Source organism: Apis cerana, linkage group LG6 (assembly GCF_029169275.1).
Source record: "Apis cerana isolate GH-2021 linkage group LG6, AcerK_1.0, whole genome shotgun sequence".
NCBI classification, from domain to species: domain Eukaryota; kingdom Metazoa; phylum Arthropoda; class Insecta; order Hymenoptera; family Apidae; genus Apis; species Apis cerana.
In genome coordinates, this window is record NC_083857.1 from 14,711,428 (window position 1) to 14,734,576 (window position 23,149).

The 23,149-nt window shown below is 40.4% G+C and overlaps 3 protein-coding genes across 20 annotated transcripts in view; 1 reads left to right on the forward strand and 2 right to left on the reverse strand.

The window, feature by feature from the left end:
* The window catches only part of LOC108003232 (transcription initiation factor TFIID subunit 11), a 34,964-nt gene extending 27,038 nt beyond the window's left edge, over window positions 1-7,926 (reverse strand). Inside the window, exon 1 of the mRNA XM_062076613.1 lies at window positions 7,650-7,926. The gene's annotated coding sequence lies outside the window, so the exon portion shown is untranslated. The remainder of the gene's footprint in view (window positions 1-7,649) is intronic.
* The window catches only part of LOC108003247 (serine/threonine-protein kinase tricornered), a 37,789-nt gene extending 24,604 nt beyond the window's left edge, over window positions 1-13,185 (forward strand). For 5 of the 17 annotated variants that reach the window (XM_062076601.1, XM_062076595.1, XM_062076609.1 and 2 more), the window contains 9 exons: window positions 8,910-8,986; window positions 9,261-9,494; window positions 9,600-9,807; window positions 10,072-10,189; window positions 10,262-10,401; window positions 10,493-10,693; window positions 10,773-10,925; window positions 11,012-11,170; window positions 11,303-13,185. In XM_062076601.1, coding sequence (XP_061932585.1) covers window positions 8,910-8,986; window positions 9,261-9,494; window positions 9,600-9,807; window positions 10,072-10,189; window positions 10,262-10,401; window positions 10,493-10,693; window positions 10,773-10,925; window positions 11,012-11,170; window positions 11,303-11,418 — 1,406 coding nt within the window. In that variant the 3' untranslated portion in view covers window positions 11,419-13,185. Of the gene's footprint in view, window positions 1-1,321; window positions 2,002-2,095; window positions 2,120-7,202; window positions 7,355-8,024; window positions 8,171-8,420; window positions 8,500-8,909; window positions 8,987-9,260; window positions 9,495-9,599; window positions 9,808-10,071; window positions 10,190-10,261; window positions 10,402-10,492; window positions 10,694-10,772; window positions 10,926-11,011 lie in introns of those variants that run through there. The other 12 variants (XM_062076596.1, XM_062076594.1, XM_062076599.1 and 9 more) reach the window with 7 other exon arrangements.
* A 6,322-nt stretch (window positions 13,186-19,507) lies between these two features.
* Window positions 19,508-23,149, reverse strand: part of LOC108003229 (nuclear receptor subfamily 2 group F member 1-A) — a 57,728-nt gene continuing 54,086 nt past the window's right edge. For both annotated transcript variants that reach the window (XM_062076612.1, XM_062076611.1), the window contains one exon: window positions 19,508-21,178. In XM_062076612.1, coding sequence (XP_061932596.1) covers window positions 20,904-21,178 — 275 coding nt within the window. In that variant the 3' untranslated portion in view covers window positions 19,508-20,903. The remainder of the gene's footprint in view (window positions 21,179-23,149) is intronic.

Sequence of the window (23,149 nt, forward strand, 5' to 3'; positions counted from 1 at the left end):
ACGCGTAGAATTTGTAGAATCGATCGCAGAAAGTGATTCATGCTCGACCTCGGTCGAAGTCTCGGCACGTGTTAATTTTTTCTTTTTTTAATCGACCTGCTCCCAATCGCGGAAAATTAAAATCTGCATCAAACGTGACAATTTTTTTTAACTTTTTCCTTTTTTTTTTCAAGACGAATTGAAACGAGTCGGGAAAATTCACGATTTAATGGTAAATCGCTTAACGCGTGCAAAAAGGATAAACAAACGTTCGAACGTTTTTTCGATGTTTCGTAATAGCTGATAATTGGTCGAGATACGCTCCCTCGTGAAAAATTGATAATATATGAAGTTCGCGAGGTGGGAAACACGTGATAGACTGGCTATGCAAATTATAATGTATAAAGCGGTGGAACAAGTGCACGAACGAAATCGTGGGGAGGGGGAAACGGAGGACAAACGGCGGTGGACGAATAGCCAAGCAAAGTCGAGCAACCGAGCGAGCAGCTGACGCGGCGAAATCAATATTCCCACGTGAAGAGGTGAACGATGTAGATATAGAGGGCAACGTGAGCGCCGCACCGCGTCGAACCGCACCGTTTCTACCGCATTTTTCTTCATCTCGCGTTATTCGTTTATTTTCTTATCTCGATCCGCGTAATTTACTCCACTCGTTTCTGGTACACAATCTCTCGCTGCCACGATTAACAAACCAAATCTTAGGTGTTGCTTAAGAAGAGAAAGATTCGAAATCGACGAGCATTGCAACTCGAAAAATTTGACAAAGTTCAGCTCGGCTTTTGAAGCGACATTGACGTGAAAGGATTCAAATAACAAGCACAAATAACCGTATAGAAAAAAAAAAGAAAAAGAAAAAAAAGAAAAAAAAGAAATCATTTCTCTAGATGATTATCTTCTATATATTTAGAAATTAATTTCGAACAGGTTTACGTAGCTTTTCAAAATGATAATTTAATATCTATTAATCTTTTCTGGATATTGAAAAATTAATGATTGATATTGAATAGATCTTCACACGAGTTAAACTAACTTGGTAGGAAGAAAAAAAAAAAAAGAATATTTAATTATTGGCTGGAATATTCATAGATCGGTAAAAAAACCGATTCGCGCGTTCTTGCAGAAAATGTCACGTGACCGAAAACCTCGAGATTAATTCCTCCGGAGCAGGGGGTGATAAACACGTTAGAAGCGGAGAGAGGCATATAGGCGCCGTTAACCATGAGATTGAGTCGAAGAGATTGGTTGAGCAGCGAACGCTTGGGGGGGTGTTATATATATAGGGGCAGAAATAAAGAATGAGCATATGAGAGGGGGTTGGAGGGGGGAAAAACGAAACGGCAGAAGCGCAGGCGGGCGGCCGCAATCAGGTGACAAATCCTACGTCGCGGCATCGTCGCGTTGCCCGCGTGGTCGTAGTCGTGGTCGTGGTGTGGTCTCGGTAGTCGCGCGCACTTTCGGTCTTCTCCTACTCCCCTCCCTCTGTCCCCTTCCCCCTTCCTCTCCCCCACCCTCCCGCCGCCTGTCGATCTCGACCTGTGCTAGTGTTTCTGGACGAGCTTCCTCTCGGTCTGTATAGGATCTCGCCGCGCAGCAAACACAGAGAGAGGAGATGAGAGAAAGAGATCGGGAGTCGCCGGCTGGCACTCGTGTGACGCGTCTCGTTGCGTTTGTTTCGCACGGTTCGAACCGTCTCTTCTCTGTCGCGTTCCTCGAGAGAGAGGCTCGAATGACAAGAAAATCGCGCGGTTGCACGGTTCCAAGTGGATAGCCGTTATTTGGTGGTTCGTCGTTTCATCGATCCTCGAGGAGCCGAAGAAGAGTGGTGCAGTTTTTTGCCCGATGCCTTTTCGCACCCGTTCGAACGTCTGCGTGCTCTACGGTCTTGACCAAACCCGCTAAAATTGGCTACTGTTTCGACCGCACGATGTCCCTAGTTGACCGACACCATATTCGAATGATGCGCAGTCGCGCAAAATCGCTTCGAAAACGATAACGAGAAAGGTATATATGCACTTTGTTTCAACTTGTTTCGTAGCTGTCACGTTCGTACAGTTTTCTTCGCGTCGCGATACACGTTGAACGTTTTCCTTTACGTAACGTAGAAACACTTTTCTCCACGGTAAGTCGTAGAGAGTTGACGAATCGTATCGAGAATCGAGAGACTGACATTCTTTAGAAACGTGCCAAGAACTTTCGATGGACAACGCGAAGGTGACGCTCCTCGAGGAAAACTTTCTGCGAAAATTGAATAAAAGTATTGCATAATTATCGGAAAGAGGCAAGCAAAACATTTTAACCGTTCTCGAGATATTTCAAAGCTACGAAACCGTGTACCTAGGCTTATTATTGCCATTATTAAATTCCATACCAATTACAATTTATTGCCACTTTTATCTCGTTTATTTTTATCTCTTTCTCTTATTTTTCGCGAGCACATTCGAATTCGGAACGAGCGTTTGAACGGCAACCACCACTCTCGAACGTGTGGTACTTGAATTAACGTTAGGAACGACGATTTATTTTACGTGTGAGTACAAAGTGACGCTTTTATCGCGCATCGACTAATACCGTGCATATCTAAAATAGCAACATGTCCTCGTAAAACGTGTTCACCGTTATGACGTGTTATTAAAGCTCGAGAATAAATGCCGAACTCGAAATTATAGACAAACATTCATATGGAAACTGCGTTTTTCCACCGATTTTTATTCTCGATCCATTTTTATTTCCAACGTTCGTTACGACTCGCGGCAGAAAAGAGAAAAGATCGATCATGTTTTCCATGTGCGAGCAGCGTGGCTGATGTAAAACGATGGTGCGTTTGGCAAGAGTGGAAGAACGGTAAAGCAACCGTTAGTAGGTGAAAGAGCACGGGACCGGGGCACGATACGAAACACGATGAGCAACGAACTCTCGAGCGAGCGAACGGGAGCGAATGACTCAGACTTGGGTATCCGGCGTGACATAGATCTACCTATGTAAATGCTCCACAACTGTATTATTGTTCTAATCTTTTCACCATTTCCACCACTCATTATTCTATGAGTAATAATTTATGCTCTACGACGCATGAAAATCCAATAACGTTAAAAACGGTCTTTGATGTGATTTCATTTTTCTCTTCTTCGGAAATCGGCACGTTGATACAGCGCCTTTTAATAACTTTAATATTTGAGCATAGGGAACGAGATATTAGAAATTTAAAAAGAAAAAAAAATTGTTTGCGAGATTTTCTGAATATATATATACACATATAATAAATATCTATGTAAGATTCTTTTTTTAAGATTCTTTAAAGAATTCTTTTTAAAATATCGTTCTCGAATGATTATGGGGGGCGCGTTATTTCGACCAGAGAGGACGATGACTGTCTAAAAATTGTAACAGCGATTTCATAGTTCGCTCGAAGGAAAATTCTTTCCCCGGGGTACGCCTTTGCCAGTGAGCCGACATACGAACGTTTTGACCTGAATAAAGTGACCGGATCCCGATCGATTGCACAGTATTTACGTAGCAAATACCAACAATGATCGTCCACGTGTTTATTGATTTTCTTGACGTTAAAACTTAAAAATTAGGAAATAAAAATTGGAAGAAATGAAAGTAGGAAAATATTCTTTTGAATTGATGCATCGAATAATTCGAACCACGTACATGTGTGTATCGATACGCGTGTAAGAAGCGCGATAACCTGATTATGTATTTTCGAGAAATTATTGAGCAATCGAAACTGACCTTTTTTCTTTCTTCTCCAATTCATCGTGCGCCGATTATATATATTCATTTATTATCGATAATGTAGTTTAAAAAAGCAATTTAAAATGTGATTTGAAAAGAAAGAAGATTGTTCTATTTCACGTTGATTCCACTCGATTCCAATTGAGCAAGCATATCGGCCGTGTCAGAGAAGTGGATTAGAGTAATTTTTTTTTTTTTTTTCACCACTGTGTACTGTTTATTCGATATAACAAAAATAAACGACGCTTCTGATCGATCTGCTCAAGAAAGGATAGAAAGAAAGAAAAAAAAGATTCGAAAAACGGGGTACGGAAAGGGCCCCTTCTCAGAAAATCGTATGCTCGTCCGGCTTTGTAGGTGAATGTACCGTTTGTTTAATTCCGCTATACCACGCGATGGATTCTCCTTTAGCGTTACTCGGAGAAAATCAATACACAGACCATAAAAAATTAATCACCGCGATTATTTGCGAACACGCGCCATCCAAGTGTTAATTGACGGAAATTTATTGTTCTCTATATTTTTTTCAATTATTCATTCAATTTTGTTCGGTAATTTTAAGAATAATCGTTAACGGTTAGAAAGTTATTCCTTTCCGTGATTCTTCTTTTTTTACTTTTATTTCGGAATATTTTCATTAAAATATATCGAGCTTTATTATTGTGTTACGTATAATATATGTGACGCGTATTTCGACACGTACGATAAGAGACAAGAGTAGGTTTCACAAACTAAGTGTATCTCGTGAAGAAGTAGTTTCATATCGATTCGAAGAGGTAAGCCGTACTTGACCGTGAGATATCATGGCCGAATAAAAGTATACCGTTTTTGAACTCGCTTCGCCTCGAAATTTCTTATAAAATTGTATCTTGATTCTTCTCACTGCACATTATTTAAAAACAAGAATGCAAATTTTAAAACAAGAGGAAATGTATTCCAATCAAAATGTATTCGCATGTATTTATTAATCCATCCGAATAAATTGGTTTTGTCGCTATTGAAGAAGCCATTGTTGAATTTTGCGGCGAGATATCGATCGATGGTTGCACTCACCGCGTGTATCCTCGAGATAAATTTAGATGCTGGTTTTTAGATCCGTGGCAACTTTGGCATTGGTTGCGAAAATTTCTCAGTCTTTCAAAGTAATAGCATTCACCAGATTATAAACGCGCATGCGGTAAAGAAAAGAACTTAACCTAACCTAACAAACATACGTACGTATAATACGTCAAATACATATTTGGAATATGCAAATTGCAAAGATCGATAAGGGTGTTTCAAAAGAGAGAGAAACAAAGAAAGGAAAGGTTGAAAAGAAGAGAGAAAAGTCTGGATGAAAACGAGGATTTTACGCGTCATCGAGTAGTATATAAATTCGCGCACGTCGACGATTCGACATAGTTTTTCGTTTAGTGTAATAATATCCATTTAGAAAACAGGAATGATCCATCGGGAATTGCAAATATTTCGAAGAATGTCTATGCGGGATTCTTATGGCGGTCATTACCCGTTCATTCACCGTCGCGAAAACGTGACGCGTTTGAAAATGTGTCGCCGGTTGAAACGTTCGTAATCGTCGATCACGTAGGAATTGGTTTTTCCGCGATTACTTAGTAACGTATGTGTCTCCGCGCCATACAGAAAGCCTTCATTACACGGTCGCCGAATGTAAATAATTTCTAAAAGCGCTCATGCCGATAAGCGTATTACCATCTACGCCTACGCATAGGGTGACTCATGCTCTCGATAGTTGGTACGCTCATATAACGCACGATACGTATAAGTACGGGTTACATATGTGCATACGTGTAATCTCCACCCTTAGCTGATTACCAACATATACTTCTGTGTATATAAGTATATACGTGAACGCCTTTCTTTATTAAGACGCTTATCTAAAGAAAGATGTGAAATCAATAATGAATTCCACTAAATTTTACGTATTTATTTTTTACCGCGTTCGAGAATATATTTTAACCGGCAATTTATTTACTTATATGGGAGAGCCCTTATCGTTGACAACTTTTCACGTGTAAAACTTATTTGAATTATTAATTTGAATCCCGTTGTTTCGTTATCGAATGGTAAAAAGATAAATTTCTCAATGTTCCTTTAATGCATCCGTGCTGCCCTCTTCAGTAAAAATATCCTAGTATTTTTCCACTTTCTAAGATACGTTGAAATTTGAAGTTCCACATGTCTTGGGATCTTTTGGATAAAATTAAAAAGTATTAAGTATTTTCGTAAAAGTCTAGAAACAGTGCAATTTATTTGTCCTGACACGGATGACACAAACAGAAACGATAAACGAACGGTTTTATAGATGTATCGAAATGTTAGATAGGACATAACCTAAAAGAAGAGCAAGCGAAGTTCAAACGAATGTAAATTTTTGGTTAGAGAATATTTCTTTGAAGAATAGATGGAACGATATGATCGCATAAGCGTTGCCGCTGACGCGTCAATTTTGTTCAGTGCATCACGCGATTTTTGTTGATAGTTCTCCATGTGCTGAGTATACGTTTTCTCGCTTTTTGTGACGTGATTTTTTCGTACGTATAATATCGAAGATTTCAATCGTAAAACTTTGATACGTATATTTGAAAACTTCGATAAACACTGTTTCACTTATCTAGTCGTGTTTTAAATATAGTACGATATACAAATTTGTTATATTTACTACAAGTTTTTATAACGTCTAATGAAACAGATCGTTTAAATGTCGATAAATGTAACCATTGATATTTGAAATAAGAGAAGGAAAAGTTGAGCAAGTGAAAGGAAAGTTAACCGATGACTGATAGGAAAATAAGGAAAAAGCGAAGAAAATAACGCGAAATAAAGATTTTTTCCAATTTATCCGGATATATATTTGATTCGAATGTATATTTACGATAGTTTCCTACTTGTTGGTTCGTATCGGAGGTCACCGTAGCACGATGCAATCGACGTTTTCACTTTCACACGATTTCTAACTGAAGTTCAACGACGTTCTTGTATCGCAAGCTATTCATGCTCTTATTTCGTACGATTATTATTATCATTTATCTCGAATATTTTCTTTTCCCATTTCTGGTACATAAAATTTGCGTTCGTACATGTATCAAAATAACTTCGTTTTCATCTATATACGTACATATATGTATTTTCACGAATACATATAATAGCTATAAAAAATATTTACACATAAGTTATTTTTCTTCAAGAATAGCTTCGACTTTTGAACGCGGGTATATTTATTCATGACACGCTATAGCTCTTTAGCGTTAAAGTCTACGAAAGTTTGCTTTAGCTTCCAAAGAAATTAGCATATAACACGAAGGTTTTCGAAATGTCAGCATTTCAGCTGCAAGTATCACCATGCAGGAAGGATATCGCACAATTTGACAGATTTTTATCCATCGTTCTTTCCAATTAGTTTAATCGTAGACAATACCCATCTGTTTCTCCTCTGTGCTTTCTAGAAAAAGTTTAAGCTCCAGGTCGTCCATTTTTGAGAAAAAATTAAAAGAAACGAGGAGGCTTGCGTGATGAAGACTTAGCGTCAATTTTTTGTTACCGGACAAGGTCGAAGGAAGAGAGGAGGGCAGGCAGGCTAACAACGAAAATAATAACGGTATGCGTCATTGCACGGATAAACCATTGTGTGTTCCATCGTTGAAAGGTTCACCGCGTGCGCGATACGAACATGTTTTACGTAATCAGTGTCGAAGAGAAACCGTACGATCAACAGTAGGAAGAGCACCGTTCTCTCGTATCTTTGATCTCTGTGACAATATTTTATTTCAATTATTTCAAACTTCTATACTCGATATATTTGTATATATATACATAAATTGTTTTGATTTCGAAACGAATCACTCGTATATCTTTCTTCGATTTGAAGTGATCGAACAATAGTATCGACTTACCGGCGGCGATTCGAAGTTTCTTGGCGTTCGAAACGTCGATAATGCAGTCTGGTTAGCGACGCGTAACTGTAAATTTAGATTAATTGCGAGTGGCGCAATGTGGCGAAGCGGGAAGCGTAACGAGCTCGCGAAGAACACAGTTCGCGTGTCTTATGTTACCCTTTATTTGCACACTGAACGCAAGAGACGCGCAAAGTACGGCTTCTAGAATAGTTTAATACGGCCTTGTAGTCCGTAATGTAATCAGCGCGTGACGTCATTGTACCTACTCCCTAGTTCTACGAGGATCGGATCGCGAAATATACCTTGAGGACGAGCGCAGCGGACGCACACGCGAATTCGGCAAATCGTGCCGTTCCATCTATCGACTAATACGCGTACAGTGATTATTTGCGCGATCTTTCTCCGCTCTTTCCCCCTCTTGCTCGTGTTTGTGTCGAGAAATATTATGGTTGTCACATTCACGGGGACGTCGCGGGAGAAACGTTGGCGTTGACGCGTTGCACGCTCGAATCCTTGCTGTAAGTAATCCTCGCTTGATCAGAATAAAACAGAATGTCGATTCGTGAACACTCGTCACCGCGTTGCGATCCTTAAGGAAAGACCTCCATGCTTTCTGTAAATAGATGCACTGTTGTTTGACCGAGTTGCACACGGTATTCACCGCGGCGTTTATTTTTAATAAAAGCTAGCCAACCTTTCCGCGATCGCTGCATTCGAGGCGTGCAACGTTTAAGGCAAACGTTAACCGCCAAACGAGCCTTCCTCGTTAACGTATTTGCGTCTTCTTCTTTGTCGAGGAAATTCGTTAAGAATAACGAATCGACTCGACTTTATCTTTTTCCTGCACGTACGTGGCTTGTCTCCTTGATTCGAGGATAATTCTTATTCGCTCTTCTCGGTTAAAATGCTTTGTTTAAAATTTTTTTCTCTCTCTCTCTCTTCTCAATTAAATACGATATCTCGTATTCCACGTATCTTTCGCTCTTCTATATAAAGTTAAGAGAGAATGTGCGAGTACGGGGTATTAAGAGAAGAGTTAGGATCGAGATAGTTCTTTTGTGAATATTATTTTACCGACCGACAATCGATCGGTAGATCCGAATCGTAAGATTTTTCGTTACTGGTCCTTCGCGCTCTGTTTTTAATTACATTGAGATATTCGAGTGCGGAAGGATTTGTGTCATTGTCATAGTACGAGACCTCGCTTCTGGAGATCGTAGTGCGACACTCGGTGACCTCGTTTTGCGTGTATTACAGGGGTGTTGGAGATGGCGGCCACAGAGAGCACGATCCGTTTCAGCGGGCACACATTGGACAAGGCTACAAAGGCCAAGGTGAGTCTTCCTTCCCTTCCTCTCTCTCTCTCTCTCTCTCTCTCTCTCTCTCTCTCTCTCTCTCTCATCTCCTTATTTTTTCTATCTCTATCTAATCAATTTCAAATCGTTTCGAATTAAAATTTGAACAACGAATACGTTAAAAAAAAAAAAAAATAATAATTTTCGTCTTTTTAGAAAAAAATACTTTAACCCATTTCCTATATATACGCTATATACAAATATGAGGATAACTGTTTTCTCTACGTCAAGATTTATATGTTTTTGAGTTTAGGTAACCTTGGAGAATTACTACAGCAATTTGATAGCCCAGCATATCGAGCGAAAGCAGAGGCTTGCGAAATTAGAGGAATCGTTGAAAGACGAAGGACTGTCGGAGCAACAGAAGCAGGAGAAACGGTTGCAACATGCCCAGAAAGAAACTGAATTTCTTCGCTTGAAACGCTCTCGGCTCGGCGTCGAAGACTTCGAACCTCTCAAAGTTATCGGCAGAGGCGCTTTCGGAGAGGTAAATTTTTCACCGCATAGATGGAGACATATGTATATATATATATATATAATGCGACCGGTTCAAGATTAATTATCTGTCGACCTCTCTTGCGTGTCGAAAAAGGTAAGACTCGTGCAAAAGAAGGACACCGGGCACGTGTACGCGATGAAAATTTTACGAAAAGCGGACATGTTGGAGAAGGAGCAGGTAGCGCACGTCAGGGCCGAAAGAGACGTATTGGTGGAGGCTGATCACCAATGGGTCGTAAAAATGTATTATAGCTTTCAAGATCCTATAAATCTGTATCTAATCATGGAGTTTCTTCCAGGCGGTAAGCCATTTTTGTTTCCATACAAATGATATTCCCTCTTTGTCTATCCTTTCTTTTTATTTATATATTTTTCCTTATCTCACAAATTGAATATATTTATCGTTGAAAGTATATATAAATATAATACGCGACTTTGATTATACGCAACTTGATTTCATTATACGTAATTACACGATAAATATTTATTATATGATTGATTAAATATAACTTTTCATTATGTATGTTTGTACGTCTCGATAAAATCGCGTTACGATAATTTATTAGGTGACATGATGACACTGCTAATGAAGAAAGACACGCTTTCCGAGGAGTGTACACAATTTTATATTTCTGAGACTGCGTTGGCGATCGATTCTATTCATAAATTAGGATTTATTCATAGGTAAGATGAGATTCGAAAAACGAAAACGAGTATATTATAGTGATACCGTTTTTTAATGATCCTTTTTTTCAGAGATATCAAACCGGATAATCTGTTGTTAGACGCGCGAGGTCATATAAAGCTTTCTGATTTTGGATTATGCACGGGTTTGAAAAAATCTCATAGAACCGATTTCTACAGAGATCTTAGCCAAGCGAAACCTTCGGATTTCAGTAAGTTCGGTAGAAGTTTTCCTTCTTTCTGAATTCTCCGTTTCTCTGTATCGAAAGGGGCGACGTTTGAACAAAATGCTTTTGTTTATAGTGACGTCATGTGGAAGCGGAAGCGGCGGAGCGATGGATAGTAAAAGAAGGGCAGAGAGTTGGAAAAGAAATAGGAGAGCGTTAGCTTACAGCACGGTAGGGACACCCGATTATATAGCCCCGGAAGTATTTTTACAAACTGGTTATGGACCTGCTTGTGATTGCTGGTCTTTGGGAGTTATTATGTACGAGATGCTCATAGGTATATTATACTCTTCTATTATAGACCGCCATATCCGGTTTTGGAACAATTTTATTCATTATTGGCTGACTTATTTCAGGATATCCTCCATTCTGCAGCGAAAATCCTCAAGAAACTTACAGGAAAGTTATGAACTGGAGAGAGACTTTAGTTTTCCCACCAGAAGTTCCTATTAGCGAGGAAGCTAAGGATACCATAATCAGATTTTGTTGCGAAGCTGATAGAAGATTAGGTTATTAATATCTCGTTTTCAAATTTTGAATAATAATACATTTTCTTTATTGTTAAATAAATAATAAAATCATTTTATTCCTTTAGGCGCGCAAAGAGGTATCGAAGAACTTAAACTCGCCCCTTTCTTCCGTGGCGTGGACTGGGAACATATCAGAGAAAGACCTGCCGCGATCCCAGTCGAAGTACGTTCCATCGACGATACTTCCAATTTCGACGAATTTCCAGATGTGAAACTGGAAATACGTAAGTGTACGAAACGTTTGTTCCACTTTAAAACGACGACGATAGAATATTTGGTTAAATTAAGATTAAATGTAATTTTCTTTTCTTTTTTTTTTTTTTTTTCTTCTCTCTTTCCCCTCCCAACGATCGCAGCATCTGCACCAATGCCTCAAGACGGAGAAGTAATATACAAGGACTGGGTGTTTATCAATTACACGTTCAAACGATTCGAAGGATTGACGCAACGAGGCACTCCGACTAAGAAATAGCAACACTCTATTTCTTGCTCGGTTTCAACCAGTCAGCAGCCTGACGCAACTGGAATTCCGGCCTTGGTACATAATCCGTACCCTCCGTTGTCATCAACGACATCTCGAATGGATGGTTGATTCGTTTTATCTTTTGAATACGGTCCAGTCAATCATCGGCAGCCAGTCGCTTTTACATGTACATATATACGTGACGAGATGAGCGCGACGTATACGTTGTACGTTGTCACAACAAGATACGAATGAAGAGGAAAAAGAAAAGAAAAGGGCAAAGGAAAAACGAACATGGCAAAGATTATAAAAAGGGGAAAAAAAAAAAAGAAAGAAAAATGTCGTGTTGTTTTTACAAAGAACGGAAATGATAAATATTCTGTAGACAAGCAGGTGCGAAAATCGTTGCACATGTGATAAGGAAGAACCGACATATTTTCATGCGCACTGTAACGTTTTTAGTGATGTCACAACTATAAAATACGTTTGTTTTTTCGTTCTATCGTTCTATTCGTGAATATTCGTTTCCATCCGATCTTCGATACGTAGCATAATAAGCTCTCTTTTCTCTATTCTCCCTTTCTTTTTTCTCCCTCCCCCCTCCTTTTCTTTCTTTTTATAGTGAAAATATTAATGGTAAAAAACAAAGATGGAGCCTCGGTCCCGTGATTCTCGCAAATCGTGTACAAATTTTTCGTAGGACTTCTTTCGGTGTTTTTTCTCTCTCTCTCTCTCTCTTTCTCTCTTTCTCTTTCTCTCCTTTTTCGAACGAAGCACTGGTTTAGCTCTCGTTTCCAGCTCTCTTTTAAACGTTGTATTTATAGCTAGTACTGTGATATGATATTGTTTAAAAGTTTTGTATACAAATCACTGTTTTCTCTGTTAATGATTACTGAACTTTACGAATGTTGTACTCTGTTCGATTGTGCTCTTACGTTTCATTCAAAAAATTTAAAAATTTGTTGGTATAAAAAAAAGGATATTTTATATTTATATATTTTTTGAGAGCTTTTGTCTGAGTGTTATCTATGAATTGATCGAAAAAAAATAATTGATTATATGTTTAATCGTAATAGATTTTGTTTAATTTTTATGTTGAATGTAACAATATTATATGGATAATCGAAAACTTATATCGGTATATCGACAGATATTTTTTTAATTTTTTATTTACATGTAATTAAATATTTTCGCTATGAAAACGCTGTAATATGGAATAATAATCAATCTGTAGGTGATCGTGGCACAAGCTTTTGCGTAATTTTTTGTGCTTTATAGTTTTTTTGTATCAATATACGATGTATCATCAAATAAAATGTATTGCAATTAATCGATTAATTGGTTAAGAGAAGAAAAATACGATGTATAGAAAATAAATGGCGTGTAGAAGGAGAATCATACAAGGTACCGGGTCTCTTTCTTATAAAATAATTACTTATTTATAAACGGTTTCGTTCGTGCCTGAGCATTGTGAAATTTGTATAGCTTTAAAAGCATCTTAAAAGAATGTGAAAACGAAAATCGATTACATTCGTAAAATTCAGGGCTCCTTCGTTGCCTTATTAAGGTTCCTAACACATGTACATGCGCAGCCCAATTCAGAAACTACAAAATGCGAGAACGAGAGAAATTTACGGCGCTGGGTAAAGCATAGTGAATAATCGAACACAACAAAGAGGGAAACGTTAATCAAGAGATAATCGATGTAATCTAGTGGTTGATGTATATATCTTTTATAGTAATTTTACATTAATTAAAAATAGAAATCTATAATTATACGGGGAATTTCCAAATTTCTTATTCGGTTTCCGCGAATATTTTCATTCCTTTTTTTTTCTCTCTCTCTTTAAATACACCCCACTCAATTTTGAATAAAATATTTCTATTTTCAACTCGGACAACTAACCTATCTTTTTTCTTTTTTTTTTTCTTTTTATCGAACCTGATCGAATGATGGAGAGATTCGAGAGATCGATATCTCGCTCAGCATCTAGCAGAAGCGAATGGATTATGAAAAATCGATTACACACGAAGGGAAAACGAAGCACACGAATGGTGCATAACGCAATCTCGGTCGATGAATATAGATTTATTTCAAAAATATAGCTATATATATATATAAATATATATATATATATATATTTAATTTATTTAGCTATACTAATAATATAGCTATACGTTGTGTAGTTTACCGACAGCCAGGGCACCGTGGTAGTAATAGTACTAATGATAAATAAGCTACAAGACATCTAAATAGATAACCGTAAGGAGGTTAACATACAAAAAGTACCTACGTATGTGTGCACGTTCGAGACGTATCGCGTTCCGGCTGATAGTACTTGTAACTCAAAGTTATTCGCTCCTTCCTAATACGATCCGGTGTGTCTTCTTTAACGACAGTCACGCAACGCGATGTGCTGCACGTAGTATACACTATATATATTTACAAAGCATTAACTTCGTACAGCTTTGTTCGCGGACACTTCTAGCGTACGAGTGTGGAGCATAAACTCGCTTTGTTGTTGCTTTACTTATTTGAACGGCCTCAGTTCCATCGTAACGTTTCGCGCGACGTGAAGTAAATATTCACGGAAATGCTTTTGTAATCGAATGAAATACCCGATTGACTCGATTATAACGGATCATGTACCGATATTTGAAATGTATTTCGAGCCTCGATATTCTATCCTTGGAGAATAGTTTGCCAACGAGAGAATATATTTCGCGTAATTCTTCGTATAATTAATGTATTTAAATGGACGTAAGTACGATGAGATGTTGTAACGTTAGTACTCCATACTCTCATGCTCGAAGCGCGAGTACCTTTGCGTCATATGAAATGAACGGATTTCGATGTATTAACTTTACTATATACAGAGTGCTTAGATTTATGAAGTACAATTTTAATCGACAGTTTTTAAACGCGAAAAACGCGAAGTAAAAAAGTATAATAGCAAGACTATTTTTTGCACCGATAGAAATGAAAAAAAAAAAAAGCAGGAAGTGAGTGTGCTAGTGTAATGTACAGGATGCATCGTAACCGTGTGTCTGCGCGCGCGAAACGTGTGAAAGAAAGATAAGAGGCGCTGGAGTGCAGAAAGATTTACGCAATAAATGCGAAAAGAAAAACTATAGGAGGGAAAAAAGTAGAGTGAAGAGAAGAGAGAGAGTGAGAGAGAGGATGAGAGAGAGAGAGAGAACGCGAGAAAATTATCTTTAAACAACTTATTACTGTCGAGTTGAAATATTCTGATATTACCGATAGAGATACTTTGGCGTCCAATGCTACCGACTAAACGAACCAAGTAATCACGATTTATTTATTTTGAAAAGAGAATTAAATAAAATAAAACAATAGCCACGAGATGCCTTCGATGCAGCAAGTGTTTGGTGCCCTGAGCATAAGAATACATATGCATTAGAGATGCAATGCCGTGAATAAGTTGGGAAATTATATAATTCGTGAAATTTAGATGAAAATTACGAAAATACATCGACTCGAAAGAAATGTCTAATCTTCGATTGAAAGTTAATCGAAATAATAATTCATACACGCGTGTACAAGTTTTTATCAATTTTTTTGTGAACGTATTTAAACAAAAAAAAAAAACTTTAATAAATTATGCGATAATCGTCGTCGGTGTATATTGTAAATATATATTTCGAAAGCACTCGAGTGTCTAGTGCAGATCGAATTGTATGTCGAATAAAAAAAGAGATAATATTTCGTCAGAATAATTTTACGATGTTTTGACCGATTAATTAAATTATCTCTCGTGTCGTTGTAATTTACGTACGACAGTTTTTAATAATAATGACGCGAAGGAACGCTAAATGAGACAAGATGTTTTAAATTCGTAATTGTTTAATAATTGGGTCGATGCGTGTAATTATTTTTTTTTTTTTCTTCAAAACAAAAATATTACGAATAGTGTCTCTAGTGTTGCACAAACTGATTATTATCGTATATGTATATATACATTTTATGCATCGTTCAACATTGGACGTATCTTTCGTAACACGACTCTCAACAAAAACAATATTGATCATTGTTGAGTGTTTCCAGACGCGTTTCATCAGCGTGCACGTTTAATTTTAATATAAATATATATACGCATATAACGTTAGTTTCGCGTTGATATTTATTTATCTTACGAAATGTGAGGTAAAGATGAACAGAATACAATGTCCAATAGAAAATAGTTGTTTTCAGAAGTTCGAATGTGGTTGATAATTTATCCAAATTCGTTATCTAATCTTCTCTCGTCCCGTTATGTTTTTCGTTTGATTTTACAATTTTATCAGGATTTGCACGAAATCACCGAAACATTGATCCTTCGTCACTATTCGACTTGATCTTATCCTCAATAGGTTCCGTTTGCTGGTTATCTTAATCGATTACACGATGGTTAATCTATTTAACAGTCCGACTTTAAAAAAAAAAAGAAAAAAAAGCTAAGCGATATTATCAAATGAAATACTGCTTCCCACGCGCGATACATTATAGTGTAATTATAGATATTGTCGTTAATAAATTGTTTTTTATTTTAGTCATTAGTTATTTTTATTAAATCGATTTAATACGGTATTTGATATTTTCGAAATCGATATAATTGGCCATTACTTTTTTACATTTCATTTTATAAATCACAATTGAAGATCGAATTACATCACTTTAATTAACTGATTCTACACTTGTTGATTTGATGTGACTATATTCACTGAATTTGATAATGGAAGAAAAAGAATTAAAGGAAAAAGGATATTCGTAATGCAATAACTCAACACATGTTCTTTCTACAACGATTTATTTTCAACTATGTGAATACAGGAAGAAAAAGAACAGGACGAAAGCGCTCACGATTGTGATGCGCTCAACTAATTAATTGACTATCCGTCGATAATGTCGATAAAGACGCTCTCTTTTATTAACTTTCTAAAAAAAAAAAAGAAGAAATATAGAATCAAGAATAAAAACGATATTTAGAAGTTGACCGTTGAATAAATGAATGTTAAATGGAAGAGATAATGGCTTATATGTATGTATAAACGGTCTATACTTAAAAAATAATAAAAAATATTTAATTCGAATTTGTAATATTTTGATTCAAACGATTAATTATTTATGTTCAAAAAGAAATACTTATAAATGTTTATACAGTTTGATATATTATATTAACTTTACAAATTGTTAAAAATTTCTTTTATCTAACGAATACTCGAAGAGTTTTTCTCGTGATTTTATACGATGTTTTAACCTATATTTTACCTCGAACGTAATTACGATCATATGTATTTGCAGAGGATAAAATGATAACGACGAATTTGAATATTCTATTATGATTTTATAAAAATATCACATTAAAATATTGTGAGTTGACAATTCAGAATTTGAAAGGCCACTTATAAAATTCTATCAATAAGAAACAAAAATATTTTCCATTCTTCAACAACTGTTACAGTAAATCGTTACAGTAAATATGTGATATACGAATGTCTACTTACTTACTTACGTAATTTTCTGAGATGTGTACTTTGGAATCAAACACGTTCGTGATCGTTAACACCGCATTAACATTTATCGTTGTATCGTTTTCAGAATCGAACTCGTCGTATCGATATTTTCGTCAAGTATCAAAACAGTATCGATTCTCCTTGATCGAATCAAATCGAAACTCACAGAATGATATCGATAGTATAGGTACAATATTATTGGTTTTAACCACGACGTAAGAGATTCAAAAATTGATCAAACGATGGCGCTAATAGGATAATCGGAGAAAAGTTTGACGAAGTGCCGCGATGTTTCTCGTTCCGATTCCACATATTCAGTCGAAGAGAAAGACAAGAACAAGCAAAATTTTTACTTTCATTTGGATGGATCGTACTTACCTATGAATCATTTGTGAAAGAAGAAAAACCAGCTAAAGAAGATAAAACAATGAAACAAAGATACGTGATTCCGTAGTTCAATAGATTCTATTGTTACGTAGTTCAAGTAGTCGTGTAGTGGAAAGAAACGATTAGTTAAAAGCACACGTATATATGCATAAATAGCATGCAACGTGAGTGAAAAACAAAAAAAAGAAAAAAACGATTCTTTCCGTGTAAAGCATAGTCGATAGGAAATCGAATGAGAAACGAAAGCACGCGCGAATCTTTCAACGTCGCCTCGTCGAAAATTATTACGAGCGAAGGAATGACGTGTACAAATCGAACGATTATGCGAATGCCGCGACACATCGTTTATCGCAACGGTCGAGGTCGTCGAAAAGAGAAGCGTGATGAGATCGATTCCTGTGACGAATAGTCCTCCGAGTTGATATCCGGTTAGGTTTTCGGCCTTATTACGAATTACGATAGTTGAGGAAAAAACAGCGTAACCTAGGAAAATGTGACGCGAATAAGTGGGAAAGAGAGGAAAGGAGAAGGCGGCGCGTACGCGTCCACGCATCCTCGGTACGTGTAAATAGAAAGGAAAAAAGTGGCGCTTCGGCGTTGATCCGAGGAGAGGAGCCAGTGAGAAGAGTGGTTATCGGGAGATTGCGATTGGTAGTGGCCTCTGACCTCTTGGAAGCAGTTGCTCCGCCTCTCGTTTACGCGGGACCGCGTGTACGGGGTAGGCGCGCGAGCTCGTTAAAAACGGCCTCGTTCGTCGCGTTCACGCGTCCTCACCGCGACGAGGGGCGAGGTAAGGCTCGATCGAACGAATCGCGAGTCGCGTGTGGGCCGCGGCTACCAATTGAAACACACGACGCGCATTGCTCCATCAAGAAACGGAACACGGACACGGAAGTCGGTTTGACGAGCCGCGTACCCCTTGATCGATGGGTGTTCTTTACCGGTCCTCGGCTCGAAAGGTGGCCATTTTTGATCGCCACGAACTGTTACTTACGTAGCATCGTTATCGCGTTACGCGGTCGAGTCGCACGACGATTGGAGAAAGACGGCAGTAAGAAATGGCTGTTTACTCGAAAGTTAAGTCCGACAGGGCGGCGGGGAGAGGCGGTTCTCGTCGATATCGTCGATAGCGGATGGTGGACGACGATAGAAGATGACGTAACCGCGAGTCGGGCGATATCGCGATATTCTCCCCTCCCCTCGATCCCGTTCTCGCGTTAATTCCGTCCGTCCATTATTCGTTTACGTATCGCGTGCACAGGATACGGATTCTAGGGTACGAAAAAAGAAGCGAGATTTTTGAACGGGAGCCAAAAACGGCGGACGATGATCGGACGGAAAAAAAGCCTCTCACTGGGCCGTTTGTTTCTCCTGCCAAGTTAGATTTATCGAAATTCTAAGCATCCGGCTGGTTCGTCGAGCCTCTCTTTCTCTCGCACTCGGGTTTTTGCTTCTCCGCCCTAGCCCAGCTCGGCATCCTTCGCGTGATTTATCCCCGTTTTATGCGTTCTCCCCGTAGAACGCGCGATCCTCGCCACGCTTCCGAACTCCGTATATACCGGCAGACACCTGCGAAACGTTTCTGGAATTTCTTCTGGATTTTCCTTTCGGTACAGTTTGAAAGCTCCGTCACCGCGAGGAATCCCAAGAGAAACGAAACAAGGATACATACTTACTTTACTTACTTTCTTTCTTTCTTTCTTTCTTTACTTACGTTTCGTTCGGGCAGGCATACGAACAGGAGGAAGAGTGGCAGCGAGTTGAGCGGACAACCGAGCGAGGTGGAGGAGGAGGAGGAGGAGGAGAGAGGTTAAAGAAGAATCGAAACGAGTTGCGTTCCTCGAGCGAGGGCACTCGGGGTCGCGCTCGCAGACGAAGGCATCGCCGTCACGTCGGCCAGAAATCACTGCCGCCGCGCTGCCGTGCGCCCAGGGAAATTCGCCCGGCGATTGTTTATATTGAAATACGTTCGTGCAGGAATGCTCGGAAATGGTTGTTAGCTCGAAAATACTTAGAGTGCCATGCTTCTCCTTCGAACTGGCTCGTCCCAGACCTGGAGGGGGGAGGGGAGGAATCGTCGATTTTTCATTCTCTCTAAAACTTACCTTTGCGCGCGCGTGTGCGTGCGTATATATATATATATATATACACACTCTCCTCTTCGTTGGATATGCGATTGAACGATTGCAAGACACTGTAATTCTGACATATATATTTCTTTACATTCATACGTATATTACGTGTTTATATTTCGCGCTTACGTTCGTATATTTATAATCGTATTTATATCTGTATCTTTTATATATATATATATATGCATATATATTAATTATGTACACGTTCTTTTATACAAAAATCTTCTCGCGCCTTTATACATAACGCTACATAGATGTCCGATTTTCGGTCTACGTACATTCAACCACACAACGCACATTCGTGTTCGATATATATATATAATACAATTTCTCCGGGGAGAAAAAATCGCGTTCGACGAGGGGGACGCGTCTCGGGCGTTGGAATCCACTCGACTCGACTCGACTCGACTCGATTCCTCGTAGATTTTCACCGAGACGCGCTGCTCCCTCGCTCCTTGCGTATATATATATATATATTGTATGTGTATGTTTACGTGTATGCGTGTGTGTTGCGCGCGCGCGTCGCATTTTTTTTCTTTTTTTCTTTAAGAAAATCGCTCGCTGCTTAAAAATATTAGAAATATTCCCATATACCCCTAAATGGTTGTCTAATTGTAAGTAACTAGTTCGACGTTGCCACGTACGCGTGTCGTGGGCGCAGTCTTCGATCATTTCCCCCGCCTTCCTTTATCTCTTCTTCTCTTCGTCGCCGGCCAACCCTGTACAACGCGTCGAGCCCCGGCATTTTATCGTACAGTATTTATTTACTTACTTATTCACTTATTTTATTCATTCATTCATTCGTTTACTTACTTATTTATTTATTTATTTATTTATTTATAAAGTAAGAAAGCACCGTGTTTCGGGAATCTCCACGTACGCTTATTATCACATTGCGTCCCCTCCCCCCGAGTACTACTCCCAAGAATCGCCGTGTAACAACATTTTATACACATATTCGAATTCGCGACACGCGGCCAGCCCTCGATCGAACATATATCCGCGTTCAGAGAAAAATATAGGCGTTCGTTCAGTTACAGGCTGGTCGCGCGCCTCTTCGAGTCGCGCAACAATAATCGTTGCTCGATCCCCATCGATCGATCGAGCGGAGGGGAGGGGGGATTAAACAACGAGACAGGTCTTGGCACCGACGCTTTGTCCCGATCGCCAACGAGCTTATCGCTCTCCGTTACTTAAGCTCGCCGAAACAAAAGGGCGGCAGGGGAGGAAGCGCGTCTCCTCCCCCCGTCAATTTACAATTTCTTCTTTCCATCCCCTCCCTCCTCCACTTATTGTCGTCCTCGTTGACGCAGCTCTTCCTTCCTCTCGTCCTCTCCGTACCTTCGATCTTCCTCTTCACACGATCCTCTCGAGATTATCACCTGGTTATTACTCGGGGGGAGGGGGTAGTAGGGGGTGCGCCGATTACGCGGAAGCCAAGTGTCGCCAGACGGTGTGTCACATCGTGGACATGTAGGGCCAGTTGAAGCTGCTTCCGCTGAGCAGCATGTCCCTGATCAGCGTCTCGATCGGCGTTTTCCCGACCAGGCGCACGAAGAACAGCTGCTCGATCACCTGGGACGAGACCGTCCTCAGGGAGGGCAGCCTCAGCAACAGCTTGCCGAATCTCGTCGGCTGGTTCGGGTATTGGGTCCTGCAGTACTCCTCGAGCGCGCACTGCGACTTCTCCTGAAGCGATTCGATGTGAGCCACGTCCGACAACCCGCACGCGTCTGAAACAGAGAAGGAAGAGGGTGGGGGAGATCCCCCGGTTAAACTGGCGCTGGCGAGGAGCGCAGGGAGGAGAGAGTATCCGACGCGGATTTTTAAACCTCGTCGGCTGCACAGCCCGCGGGCGAGCAGACACGCAGTCGAGTGACGAGAGGGACTCGTTGGAATGCGTGCCAACCGAGATAGAAACCCCTCCCCCGGCGGACTAATCACGCGGCGGTGCCCCTTTCCGCCACCATTGTCGCCTGAAAACTCCGCCATCTTCGCCGATCATCGAGGGATTCGCGATTCTCTTCCCGCGTGGAGAACGGAAGAGGAAGAGAGCGGGTGCAACTTCTCGGTTCACGGATTGTGACGGCGCCGTAATGGCCCATTACGAGCACGTGGCGGCCGCCCAAAGGAATTGGAACGACGAGTTTCAGGCCCGTAGCGCATGAGGGGGGACGGGCGCCTCGTATTAAAACCGTACACCCGCGAGGAATCCCCAACGCCAACGCGCCAACGCGGTCAATAAACAAACGGTCGGATTGGCGGGCGAAGAGGGAGCGAGAGAGAGAGAGAGACGTCGTCAGCGCCAATTCACCGCATCAATTCGAATAATACGAGGAGTCGAGCGGCCGAGTCTCCTCTCCCGATCACGTTCCCCCACCCCACTTCTCGCCGACAACACCGATTAAATGCCCTGGCGCCTCGTTGACCGCTGCCCGCTAAATTAACCGATTTTAAACTCGGACTCTCCCTCTTCCTCTCTTCCACACTCTCGTTCTGCGCGCTCTACGCCGCTCTCGAGACGTGTAATTTCCAAATCGAGAGATTCGCGCTTCTTGAGAGAGAGAGAATAAGAGAGAGAGAGTGGTTAGAGAAGAAAGAATCGAGGAGAAAGAATAGACGAGTAGTAGTGGTGGTAGGAAGAGAAAAGATGGTCAGCGGGATGATAGCGAGGAGAGAGAGAGAGAGAGAGATTCTTTCATGCCCTTCGGAAACGTCATATAGCTGTCGGGTGCCGCGGAGGCAATATTTCACGCCGGTAGGCCCGCCGCCTCTCCTCCTTCGTTCCTACACTTTTGAAGGAGTTTTTACGGAGTCTCTCGATCTTTAATCACAGCTCGACCTTCCATTGTCAGTGACGTCACCTCCGACTCGAAAAGGGTGTTCGGGGGATGCTTTGTGTCGGAGCGGCTCCGCCGATCCCTCTCCGCGTCATTTGTCTCTCCTCGCTGCCTTATTTGTTACGCGCGTGCACAATCCCACGAGCCGCCGTGCCGTCCGATCCTCTTGTCTTTCGTTATTACTACTACTATTATTATTGTTATTATCGTTCGACGCCGATGCTCGAATCTATGATAATTCTTCCCCCCCTCTCTCGTAGTCGAGACACGTAATTTCGAGAAATCGAGAGATCGAGAAAAAGTATTATTATTATCCGACGGAGGGGCGCGTCGCTGATTCGCGAAAATATCGTGGGATTACACGGCACGGTAAGGCTTTACGGGCGCAATATGGAACGGAAAGGAACCACTTCTTCCGAGTATCGATCGCGTCTCGATACTTGCCGTAGACTTCTTCTAAACGCTGTTTACAAATGGGCCGTCGTCGTCTGGGCGAGATTCGCGATCGACAAAGCGTCGGAAACGAAGGAAGTCGTCCTTCCGATTTTCTCGACGTCCGCCAGTCAGGCGGATAGACAAGGCGATCTGAGAAACGAACGGAGCATCGAGTGACGTCTCGCGGTAGACTGTAGAAGTTGCGAGTCACGTGAGCGAGTCGCGCAGCTGTCGCAGATAAGAGCATCCATGCGGTTAACCTGCTCCATCTCCTATACGTTGTTCTTTAATTTTCTATTTCGACGAGATTCTAAATCCTTCCAAGATCCCTCTCCCTACGTTATTACGAGTTTGATGAACGCGACGGCGCCTCGAAATGCGTTTCCTCCCGTATAACGACCGTGGTCACCTTTCCTTCCTCTATGTAAC